The following is a 13,266-nucleotide window of genomic DNA, read 5'->3' as shown; positions in this document are numbered from 1 at the left end:
TATGGACAGAAAGGGTGGTATTAGTACCAAGAAATTCGCTGGAGACAAACTATAGCACACTAAGAGATATAACAATGAGTGTTCCACATTCTCAGGGCCCACCTTCAGACCTACTAAAGAAAAAAATGGTATTTCCTCACTATCTCTAGGAACTTTGTAGGCAAATAAAGTTTGGACAGCTCTGCTTCAGGGAAACTTACCTTAGGACCTTTAAATATAAGTCCAAAATCTTATATATTAATATTTGGGCATTATTTGACAGTAACATTTCAAATGACTACAACATGAGGCCATTCACAATTTCGAGTTAATATTTTAATTGTTAAATAATTAATAAAATGGCATATCTAGTGATAATATTGAATAAAGCAAATCTTAATACTACTAATGAAAGGAAAATTAAAGGTCCATTTATAGTAAATTCTTTTTCTTTCTTTGTTTCTTTTTTTTTTTAACCCAAAGGCATTCTACCTCCAAAGTACATCTTAGCCATATTTTATTTTTTTTCATTTGAATGCAAGTTCTCACTATGTTGCTCAGAGCTGAAGTTGACTTCAACCTGTGATTCCCTTGTATCAGCCTCCCAAGTACTGTGATTAAAGACATGCACCAGCACACTTTAAAATTAATAGCAGGTTCTGAAAAGTATATCCTCAGACATTTTTGATAAGGTATAAAACCTAGCAACGATATCTTTGTAATCTTATATTGATCACACTATTTTTCTAATATTACTAAATTCTATATTATCAAATACCATTTGTGCCTTATTTTTCCATTCTCATTTCCATTTCTCAAGGCAAATTCTAAATTAGCGATGATATCATATTGTAATAGTAGAAGCATCATTGGGATTTAATATTATTTTTTAATTATTTGCAGAAATATAAAAATACATGTAAAAGTTCTATGTAAAGGCATGCAACATAAGCAAGAAACAGAAGTAGCTTTTGTATTTCCTAATAATAATAGCAAACATTTGGAAATACCTCTTGTATTTTTTAAGCCATAACTTTTCCATATACGATAGACTGTCTTCTTTAAATTCAATATTAATTGGTTCTCTCCAAATTTTCAGATTAGTTTGTACTTCACATTCTTCCAATGAGTCTACAAAAATAATTAAAATGTACATAATTAATGTAACCAAATCTATAAATTACCATCTCTTCTCTAAGGACATAGAATTCATTATTTTGAGGCACATATGTTTTTATATTTATCTATATAGTCAGTAGGTTAAGGATGTGAAAGTGTTAAATACTGATGTTTCATAAATAATGATCATATAGACAGTTTTCTTCAAAAAATCCCTTGAAATGAAAGGATCTTATGATCACAAGATCTTTAAAGCCTAATTGTTTTAAATGAGAAAGATAAATGCAGATCGATCATGGATTCTATATACATACACACACCAAAGGAATGTATTATAGACACTGTCAATGATATTTACATATTATAAGAAACAGGAAATAAATAATTCAGATCGACACCTGCAGGAGATGACTGTCCTCATGAATTTATTCCTAAACAGTCATTGACTTCCAGATGCTTTAGTCACTTCTGAAGTTCGACTACACTAAGTCGCTATTCAGAGTTATTAAACGGGTAAAGGGCACATGTTTAATGAATAAATAAAACGAAACCAAATTGAGTTTTCTGGGCATGAAAACAGTGTAAATTTAGGATTCCCAGTCTCTCCATGCTCCCAGCTATCACCCCTCTCCCCAAGCTGAACTGTCATAGGGGGTGGGAAGGGAAGAGAAGCAGCCACATGGGAAAAATAGATTTATATAACTTTAATGTCAATCCCAACCTCATACTAAAGATTTGATTAGTTTCCAGGAACAGCCAAACATCAGCAATAGAAATAAAGCAAAGAATGGAATTACCCAAATTCTGTTCTTCCCAAAGAGTACTGACAGCAGTGTGGGAGAAGGAAATGAAAGTTATGAAAACATCACCCAGAACCTGTCAAACATAAAGAGCAAGAATGCAGAATGCGAGCAAGTCACAGAAAAGAGATGTCTCGCTGCTCATCCCCCTTTCTGAAGTAAAACAAAAGATTTTTTTGGAGGAAATGCTGAAAAAAAGGAAGGAGAGGAAGGGATAGAAAAAAGAGAAGGAAATCATGTTTTGTTTTGTTTTGTTTCTGCTTTCTTAGTCACAGAAATAAGCCAGAGAAAGAATTAAAGAGTTAAAGTACCTGGTCTGTCTCTACACAGACATTTCTATATTTAAAAACTTGTGTTAAGGTAATTATGCAAGTGTACAAATAACTAAGTTGACCATCATAATTCATTTTCTAATACTGAGAATAAGAAACAAAATACCCATCAACATTGGATTCAATCCTGGCACATAGAGAATACTATGCAACAGTTTCAAATGATGACATATATCTGTATTTACAAAGGAAGAACTCCACAATAGAATCACAGAGAAAATGCAAACTAATAGCATATGCATTGTTACCCCATTTGTGTGTATGTGTGTGTACAACTATATGTATTGAAAAATCTTTAAATGATAGATGTTTAAGTTAATTTTATTTTCTTCATAGTAATTTTTATTCTAACCAAGTCTTTAAAAATAACTATTATTTTTTTATTATGCAGTTATTTTCATTCTGAAAACCAAATTTTATAAATGGTTTTGGACTTCTCATTGAGGGATTTCTCACCTCAAGTATTACTTAAAAATACTATATATTTTAAAGTAGACAATTAAAATATATTTCTGTTAAAGACTTAACCTCTTTCAAAGAAAAATAGTAAAAATACATCAAAACATGAAGTAACAAATATAAATCACATAAAATGACATGGTAAGTGAGAATTGGGATACATGTTACTAAAAGAAAACATACAAATAAAGTCTTAAAATAGTAAGAGATATATTATGAGAAAATGTGAAAAATATTTGAAGGAGAGAACATTATTTTGTTAAGTATATTATAATTGAGAAGATGGTATGTGATACTTTGGCATTAGGAATCACACTATGGAATAAAGGAGAAATAATCAGAATTTCTTTACTGGGAAAAAGTAGTAGTAAAGTTGAATGCCTATGACAAAAAGATATAGGAATGAACTTATCTAACATTTTATATTCAATAAAAAGCAACTATAAGATACCACAAAAATCTGATTGATAGTGTTAGTAAATTGAATACTTTAAAAGTATGATTTTCTTCAGAAGATATGGAAAAACAAAGCAAATATACTATACACTATTGCCACTTTGATCTTCAATGTCTAGAATACAAGAGTGAAAATCATTAAGAAAAATAAAATGAAGGCCTCACAATCAATCTCACTAACAGGTGCAGAGCAGGGCGGGATGCAGAGGAAAGCACACCAAGTGCTGTGTGTGTCACTTTGAACCTCACTATGACGTCTAATTACAATGAACCTATAAAGTACTTTAAAAATAGAATTTAAAAGTTTAAAATCAAGAAAAAAGAAAAAAATTTAAAATAGAAATAATTCTTAAAAGAATGAAAAAAAAACCAACATAAATCAATTCTCCCCTTAAAGTTCTCAGTGGTTCTTAAAATCATATTTTTCAATATCTATATAAACCATCTTTACTTCTGTCTTACATAGTTTCTTCCATTTTATGTCTTACAATTACGGCTCTAAAATGGAACGGTTGTCTTGACAACAATTTTCTGCAAGGAGAGGAAAAGCTAAAAAGATCCAGTATCCATTCATTGGAAAGCCTGAGTTTACACAAAAAACAGTGCAAATACCTCCAATACCCAACTCCAGGTCTATGAATAGTAAGACACACACCAATGGCCATACAGTAAAGACACCCTGAGGAGTTATAGCTAACTGCTCTGCCTACGGTTTTTATTTTTATTTTTTTGCTTTTTAATAAACTTTATTTTATGATACAGTATTATAATTATATATTCAGACATGCACTTGTAAGAAATAATACAAAAAGTCCCCATGTGCTTTTACTCAGTGTCCCTAAATAGAACATCTTGCAGAACTATAGTAGAATATCCTAACCAGGATTTCAATATTAACAGTCAAGATAGTGAACATTGCCATCACCATAAGGGTTCTTCGTGATATTCTCTTACAGCCTCACCTATTTCCCTCCTACCTTTTCCCCCACGTACACTCTATATAACCCCTGGCAACCATTACACGGTTCTCTATTTCTATGAAAAGAGCCTGATATCAAAATATATACTGTATTAATTTTTTTTATTGGTGCATCCTAGTCATACATTTTAATGGGATAAAAAACTTGTGGAGACATACATGCACAAATAATCCAATTAGCCAATACCTAATCCCCACCCCTTTCCTCCCCATCCCTCTTTCCCATGCTTGGCTTAGTAACTGATATGTGCCTACGGTTTTTTAATGTGGCATTTATATTGACAGAGAACGACAATGGAGTGACCTTACTTTCTAGCATGCATGTTATACAGCCATACCTGGTTTTGCTGCTTGCAGCTGCTGTTTCTCCTTGTCTTTGTAGTGTCCAGTTCTCCACTGACTTAATGCCTCCTGAAAGGACTGGGCAGAAGCTTCTTCATCAAATGACCCTTCACACAAGAGCCAGCCGCCTGGATTTGCACATTCAGTTCCTTTTGCTGTCATTTCTACCTAAACCAATTACAATGTCTATAAGTAGGTTTGTTATGTTTCCTGTATCTTAAAACCCAGTTATTATGGATCAGACATGTTTTACTTGGAATAGAAGGATTATAAATTGTACTTATTTGCATGCATTATGTTTTAAATTCTTTTGGCAATTATAAATGTTCTCTTCAAAAATCATCAAAATAAAAGCCTAGCAATTCGATGGCTTCTCCTTATGCTACCAGCTGCTCTTCTCCCTGTACCAGAACCACAGCTCTGCATCTGCTCCTTCCACCTCTCCAATCCCCTGCTCTCTGCAAGTTCCCCACATCAGAGACCAGGGTGTTTTTGCTTGTTTTGTCATGTTTTGTTTTGTTTTGTTAGGTATATATCTGATTGTGTCACTTCTCTGCCCAAAATAGTCTATGAATTCTCTATGAAACTCCAAGCTTCCAGCGAGACCCAAAGGGCCCTGCCTGGCCTTGTATTTCCCTGCTTGGACTTTACCCCTCCTGATCTTCTCTGCAGCCCCCTTGCTCCAGCTAAGCTCACATTCTAGCAGGTCTGACTCCTGCAACCATCTTCTCCACATCTCACACAGCCTCTCCCTCGTTTCCTTCATTCTGCCCAGACACCACCTGCTCACAGAGCTCTTTGCTAATGATTTCAAAATAACTTCTCCTTTCCTTACTGTGTAATCCTTAACTGCTTTATTTCTGTCCTCATAACTTTTCTCTGTGTGAATTTTTTCTACATATTTATTTATTAGTGTTTCTCTCCATAGAATATAATCAGATTGGGAATTTTTGTGTCTTTTTTCCTCTGTACCTAGAGCAATGCCTGGCAAAATGAAGGTGCTAATTACAAGTGGAATCAGCTCCTCAATGCATGCAAAATAGTGCCTGTTTCTCAGCTTCATGTGGAAGGAAAAGACGAATTCAGCACAAAGCATGGACCTACTCAGAAAACACAGAAGAAAATGGAAGTAAGATTTTTCAGGTATCCAGTGACTCAGGGTGGGAAGTTTGCCAAATTAGGAAACTCAAGCAAAATAAAATCCGCATCAATGGCTGAATTATCAACTGTGAATTACCTATACTGATCAAGTTGCTAAATCTCTATTATAGACACAAGAGTAGAAATGTATGCATTCAACCCTTAATTGAAAAATAAATAGACCAATAGTTAAGAGCACAATCAAAAGTATAGAGTTAAAAAGTATAGAGTTAAAAAAACCTAAATACAAGCAAAATTTCTCTGAGAATCCATCAGACACTAGATCCTATGCTACCAAAACATAAGATAGTTAAGTCCATAACAGAAAATAGGAACTAGGATCAGGAATAACTCAGAGGAAGTGATGTTTGAACAGGTTTTGAAAGATAAAACAAGAATTCCATTAGCAAAAGGAGGCAAGGGCATTCTTCCAGAAGGAGAGGATGTGCATGCTAAGAAATGGAACCAAACAGCATTGTGGCATGGAACTGCAAATGGATTGTGCAGATATAATAAAAAATGGAGGATGAGAAAATATAAAGCATAGAACAATGAGCAGGATCATAAAGAACCTTGCCTGTTACACAGAGGAGCTTTGTCCTAAATGGACTGGAAATATAAAAACACTAAAAAATAAAAATCCACATGGTAGCATGAAGCAGAAAAATTGAGGAATAGTAAGGTTGGATGCAAAACAAAAGTCAAGTACTAGAGTGATTTAGGCAATTGGCCAACATTACAAATAGGTGGGAATCTTTTATTAATTTTTACTTTTTGGTACTAAGGATTAAACCCAGTACGTACCACTGAGCTACACCCCAGGTCTTTTTATTTTTTACTTTGAAGCAGGATTTCACTACTTTGGTTAGGCTGACCTCAAACCTGTCATCCTCCTGTACTACCACAAACTTTACCTAGAAATTTCAGGATTTCATAATAGTGTGATATATACATATATATGTATATCACATATAAATCATATATTATAAATAATAAATATCACAATATGCTATTATATATATAAAGCATAAATATAAAAATTGTGATTTATGTTTTACATTGTACAGGGAAAAGCATAAATGCTTATCAATGCAAGATAGTTTATTTTTCCAGTAGTGGGGATGGAACCCAGGGGCATTCTACCTTTGAGCTACACCCCCTAGCCCTATTATTTTATTATTTATTTTGAAACAGAGTCTCACTGAGTTGCAAAGGACATCACTAAGTAGCTGAGGTTGTCTGCAAACCGCAATCCTCCTGTCTCAGCCTCCAGAATAGCTGGCATTACAAGTGTGTGCCACCACGCCCGGTCTAGAAGATAGATTTTAAAATACATTTCATGTTCAATAAATGGAACATTTTATAGCCACTAAATTGAAAGTGAAGGTTGTAGAATGTATATATATATATATATATATATATATATATATATATACAAAAATTATATTGTTGGGTGTAAAAACATTTTTGCAGAGCATTATGCAAAGTACATTAACATTTGTATAACAAAACATATACACATGAAACTAGAAATATTAACTCCACAAAAGGAGAGAGTAAAATGTACTTTCCATTATATAAATATTTTGTTCTTTTAGAAAATGCTAATTGCAGTATCTGGAATGGCTACAGAGGCAGCATAAATGACCAAGCATTCAAAGTGTTCCAGGGATCGAATGCATGGAACAGGGTAACTTATGGATTAAATCATGTCTCCTATCAAAAATGCATATGCTGAAGATCAGAGGCCCACAATGTGACTTCATTTGGAAATAGGCTTATAAAGTGGTAGTTACTTAAGGGAGGTTATAAAGGTGGGGCCTTAATCTAATAAAACTGGTATGCTTTAGAAAAAGGGGGGGGGACCACAGCAAATGTCTCTCCCTCTCTCCTCTTCTTATTCTCTCCCTCTTTCCTTTCTCCCTTTATCCTCTCTCTCTTTCTTTCTTCTCTCTCTCTCTCTCTCTCTCTCTCTCTCTCTCTCTCTCTCTCTTCCTTTCCCCTCCATCTTTCATTCCTTTTATGCACAAAGGACAGCCCAAATGAAGACACAGCAAGAAAGTGGCCCTGGGTAAGCCAGCAAGAAAAGTCCAACCCGAGTCTGCTGAGACCTTCGTGTGGGACTTCTAGGCTCCAGAACTGTGAAAAAGTAAATGTGTGGTTTAAACCACTCAGGTGGTGGTGTTTTCTTTGGCACTATGAGTAGACTAAAACAGTAGCTGATTTCATGTATAAGAAAGAACAGAAAAGACTGCAGAAAAATGATTGTTTTTGTTGGCTTGGAAAGTTAGATATGGTACCACTAACAAAAAATGTCTATAGATGTTGGAACAGAAAGGATGAGTTTAGTTTGATGACATTGTGCTTTAGGAGTAGGTGGGAGGTACTTAGAGTATCTCATAAGCAGTCTGTCAATGTGTTTATGTATGTATGCTGCAGTAATGAAGAGGGGATGGAAATTCAGTGGCTTGATGCAAATTGGTTACATATGCAGTGACCCCAGCCACTCTCCAGAACAGTGCCCTTTCAAGCAGCTAACTCAGGTATGTACGGTGTTCTCTCTGTTGTTGTAATACCTGGCTTCCACAGAGCTAGGTTGCTGTACATTGGTTCTTTAATATTTCAGCTTAGAATTGCCACACATCATTTCCACTCAGAGCTCCTGGTCTTGCCCAATCCTAGAGGGCCAGGAAATGTGAAGTAGCAAATAGCCTTCCAATGTTGTACATTCAGTACATCTTATTTATATGCAATGATTTAATATTTCCACTTCTTAAAAGAGAAAACAAAAGATAAAGTGGGATAAGTAATTTGCCCAATACTGCAAAGTGATAATAAAACCATCATCAGTATCTCAAACCTAGATTTCAGTCTCTAAAACATAAACTCTTTCATAAAGATCATCCCTTTCTGAGGATATACTGCTGATTTAAATCCACTTTTTGTAAAAAAAAAAAAAAGTCATGTGACAGAGAGCAGACTTTGGCAGGATACTGACTTTCTCAGGCATTGGAATTACTTAGGTGTGCCAATTAAAAAGCAGATTTTTGATCCCTAACCCAAATATAACGAACAAATCAGTAAATAAATAAATGTGGGTAGAAGATAAAGAAATGCACATCTTTATCAAGCTTGCCCGGTGCTTCTGGTGCTCACTATAGTTCTGTGCTCCTCAGCACAGGGGAGTACCAAGCCTGGCGGAGGATCTTCTCTTCCGTGCATGCTCTGGGTACAGGTACGTACTGAAGGTCTCCAGCAGTAATTCTTAATAAATAATGCTCACTGAGGAGCATTAAATAACTAAGAAGCTTTTAAAATCACAGATGTCTAGACCTCACCCACAAAGATAATGAACTCAGAGTGTTTCTTTAGTTGATTTTAACGTATACCTCTGAGTGAAGCCACAGAATTAATGGTTTATAAAGCTAATTCCAGAGGGTCTGTACATTATACATAATTACCTATGGAGGCATTTATTGTAAAGATTGTAAGCACCAAGGAGTCCACTTCACAGACTTCTAATAGGGCTATTTACCCTTCCTCTGCCTTTTGCATCTGTTAAGGATGGGTAATAATAATACAAAACATAAATGCTGATTGTGATTACTGCATTATAAGGCAAGTAAAGCATTCAGCACCACGCCGAGCATAAAGTGGCCAATAAATGTTAGCTGCTGACTCATCACTATTATTCTTTATAATATAAACTAGATAAAATGTCAGGCACCAAGGAGAAACCTTTAAAAACCACAGCCTCTGTGCATTGGTTCAATCAGGTAATTTGGAGTCAAAGGTGTGAGCTCAAATTTAAGTTTCACTACCAGTGATACAGTGGCAATTTACAACTGCTTGTTGACACTTTAATTAAAGACAAAAGAAAAAGATACATGTAAAATATTTAGGACAATGTCCAGTCCAAAATATAATAGTATTAGCATCATGAGCGGTAACTCATTCGGTGATTCTTTGCAAAGTACCCTTGGCAGAACTAGTAGAAAGCAAAACCTATGAAAATACCCCAATTTCCTTGGGAAATTCTTACATAGTTCCCCTGTTGGAAAATGGTCCCTTTAGCATACAGGATGTATTCTCTTAAGTTTTATGAATGTAAATCTGAAACTTAATAAGTTCAAAACAGATTTGGTCACCAGTTAACAAGATGTGACCAACCAAGTTATAGTTTCTAAACTGCAGGAAAGGATGACATCTACAAGAACAAAGATTCTTACAGAGATCAAAATTTGCAGTGTTTCTTGCTAAATAATCAATACAAAACTATTATAAAAATATAGACATGAGCTGATAAAAGCTTATTTAGCACATCTTGGCATCAGTAGTCTATCTGAATAACTGCAAGAATTTCATATGAATCTAGCTTTAAATAACTGTGAAATTGCTTGTCACCTAAAGAACTTGGCAAGATTTTGTATTTTCATCCACTCTGAAGTTCTGACGCATATAAAGTTGTTATATTGCAATGTGGTTTTTATCTTGATGTTTTCCCTAAACACATTCAATTCCTGACATGGCAGAAATGCTCAGAAGATCATATGGTCCAAAGATCATTCATCAAAAATATTAGTTTTCAATGGTCAAAATGATGCCTTGAAAATATTTTATAATAAAGATATATTTGATTAATAAAAAATCTATATTAAGCAACAATGTGATACAATAATCTCCAAAGCTTTACAGTCTTGTTACATTTCTGAATGACAGCCACCACCATCAGGTAAGACAGAAAATGTCTTATTACATTTTCCTCAGCTTACCTCAGAGCTGCTCCCTCGTAGAAGAGATTTGGGTTTATGCTGACTTTTCCTGGTCCCTTTTGCAAAATTATCTCCTCCTTTGGGCTCATCTGGATTAACTTTCTTTATAAATTGATGGGCAACATGCAATACACCAGATAGTATCTGTGATTTTGCCTATTGGAAAAGGAAAAAAATAATACTAAAGAGTCTAATATGTCAGCCGAAGTCATTTATAAATGTTAAATAAAAATTTCAACATTCTCTGACTCAGAAGATTCAATAAATTTGAATCAATGTTTAAAAAGTCAAACTGCCATTTTTATTAATCATTATAATGGTGACGGTTGCCATCTACTGAGGACACCAGTTTGGGCTCAGACTATTCTATGTATCTTTAAGGGGATACTTGATGAAGGAAACTTTAGGTAGTGTTATGTTCACAAAGGGAGTTATCATTACCAATTTTAACACTCTGTGGGTGGGGAGGGGGGTGACTGAACCCAGAGGGAAACACAGTGAGTGCTGCATACATGCATGTTCTTATCGCTCTGAGACTCATATGATGTATAATGATAACGCACCAATACAATGTTAAAGTACACAAGATGTACAGGATACATATCTGAAAAATTTTATAACATTATATCATGTATCTATTGGGCATTTGTCATGAAAAGCTGTTCTACATCATTAGTCATCAGGGAGATGCAAATCAAAACCACGCTGAGATTCCATCTAACCCCAATGAGAGTGGCAAACATAAAGAAATCAAATAACAAGAAATGCTGGAGAGGATGTGGGGAAAGAGGAACTCTTTTACACTGTTGGTGGGAGTGCAAACTAGTTCAGCCACTATGGAGGTCAGTGTGGAGATCCCTTAGAAAATTGGCAATAGATCCACCATTTGATCTGGCTCCACCACTCCTGGGTATTTGTCCAAAGGGGTTAAAATCAGAGAAATATAGTAACATATGCATAACCATGCTCATAGCAGCACAATTCATAATAGCCAAAATATGGAACCAACCTAGATCTCCATTAAGGGATGAATGGATTGCAAAATTATGGGAAATACACACAATGGAATTCTACTCAGCTATAAAGAAGAACAAAATCATGTCATTCACAAGAAGATGGAAAGTCCTAAAGAACATTATGTTAAGTGAGATCAGCCAAGCACAGAAAGAGAAGGGATATATGTTTTCTCTAATATGCCCAAAATAGGGACTATTAGGAATACCAGAGGGACTCCAGATAATGGAGGGGAAACCTCAGCAAAGCTGAAATGGAAGGGCAGGAGATGAAGAAAGTTGAGGTTGATTAATGGAGGAGCTACATTCGAATATGTGTAAAAGGATGAATATAGCATGGTTAACCTGGACACTCATTGTTGGGAGGGGGAAGGAGAAGTGGGGGCGTGGGAGAGGACACCAAGCTCAGTCTGAATGTATGAATATATGGCATTTTCAGTATGATCCACATAAAAATTAAAAATAAATTAAAAATAAACTTCTTTTGGTGATACTGGGGATGGAACCCAGGGGCTTTTCTACCTGTGGGCAATACTCCCAGACCTGTTTTATATTTTGTTTGGAAAAAGGGTCTCACTAAGTTGCTGAGAGCCTCACAAAGTGGCTGAGGCTGTCTTCAAACCTGTGCGATCCTCCTGTCTCAGGCTCCCAAGCGCTGGGATTACACGCGTGTGCCACCATGCCTGGCTAAAAGAACATATTTTAAGAAATGAAAAAATAAAGCTTCAATCCTTAAAAAACTAAAAAAAATAAAATGTTAAATCATTTGATCCTTAAGGCAAAGCTAAATCATTACTGTTTTTGTTCTGTTTTAGAGATAAAAAAAAAAAAAGCTCAGAGATTAAGCAATTTGTCATTGGTGGCATGGTGAGTGCGCAAGTGGGCGGCAGAGCTGGGAAGTGACCCCAGGTGTGTGTGGTGCTAAGGACTCTCAGAGCCTGACCAACTTGCCAATCTCAAACAGATAAGGTGTGTTATTTTGTGCAGAACTAAATATACCTTATCTGCCAGGAGCCTGATAAGCAGCTATGAGTACTCCTTGGTGATAAAACATCTTCAGAAATTCCACACTCTTCAAGAGTGCACATCAGAAGGCACCTCAGCTGCAGAACCCTGGGATAGAGGCCCCTGCTTCTCCTCAGGCCTTCCTTTAGGAGGTGTGCTCACAGGAGACCCTCCCCTCCCAAGCCGCCTACCCTGCCTGGCAGATTTCTACTTTTTTTTAGAATAAGTCCAAGGTACTCCCGCAGGTCCAAAAATCTTCTGTGAACCCTCCCCATTCAAAACTTTTTGAGGTTTCCACAACATAACAGCCTTAACACTTAAAGGGCTCTTTAATAGCCCTAATTTTGTAAATTTTGCAGCAACTTTGGACCTATCCCATCATATCACATAAGTTCCCAGAAGAAAAAAAAATTTAACTTGGTGTGGCTACCACAGTGCCTTCCAAATAGTATATGATAAAAATAAAATACAGACAGGATAAAAGAGAGCTGCAGAATTTAAAAATTGATAAAAATTAAAAAAAATAACTTTGGAGTGGGGCATAGTGACACTTGCCTATAATTTCAGTACTCAGGAGTCTGAGACAGGAGGATCACTGATTTCAAGCCAGTCTCAGAAATTTAGCAGATTTGAGGCCAGCCTCAGTAACTTAGTGAGATCCTATTTCAAAAAAAATTCAAAAGATAAGGCTGGGACTGTAACTTGGAGGTAGAATGCCCCTGAGTTCAATCCCTAGTATACAGAAGGAGGAGGAGGAGGAGGAGGAGGGGGAGGAGGAGGAGGAGGAGGAGGAGGAGGAGGAGGAGGAGGAGGAGGAGGAGGAGGAGGAGGAAAGTTAAAAAATAATAATTTTGGGCATGCTTTCAGAAA

The 13,266-nt window shown here is 35.7% G+C and overlaps 1 protein-coding gene across 1 annotated transcript in view; it reads right to left on the bottom strand.

Moving 5' to 3' along the window:
• Nucleotides 1-13,266, bottom strand: part of ZBBX (zinc finger B-box domain containing) — a gene marked incomplete at both ends in the record, with an annotated part of 116,144 nt that overhangs the window by 54,233 nt on the left and 48,645 nt on the right. Inside the window, 3 exons of the mRNA XM_080696580.1 lie at nt 990-1,110; nt 4,463-4,634; nt 10,379-10,534. Coding sequence (XP_080552706.1) covers nt 990-1,110; nt 4,463-4,634; nt 10,379-10,534 — 449 coding nt within the window. The remainder of the gene's footprint in view (nt 1-989; nt 1,111-4,462; nt 4,635-10,378; nt 10,535-13,266) is intronic.

This window comes from Muscardinus avellanarius, assembly GCF_963383645.1.
Source record: "Muscardinus avellanarius genome assembly, chromosome: 5".
NCBI lineage: Eukaryota > Metazoa > Chordata > Mammalia > Rodentia > Gliridae > Muscardinus > Muscardinus avellanarius.
This window is presented reverse-complemented; position numbering and strand designations above follow the sequence as displayed.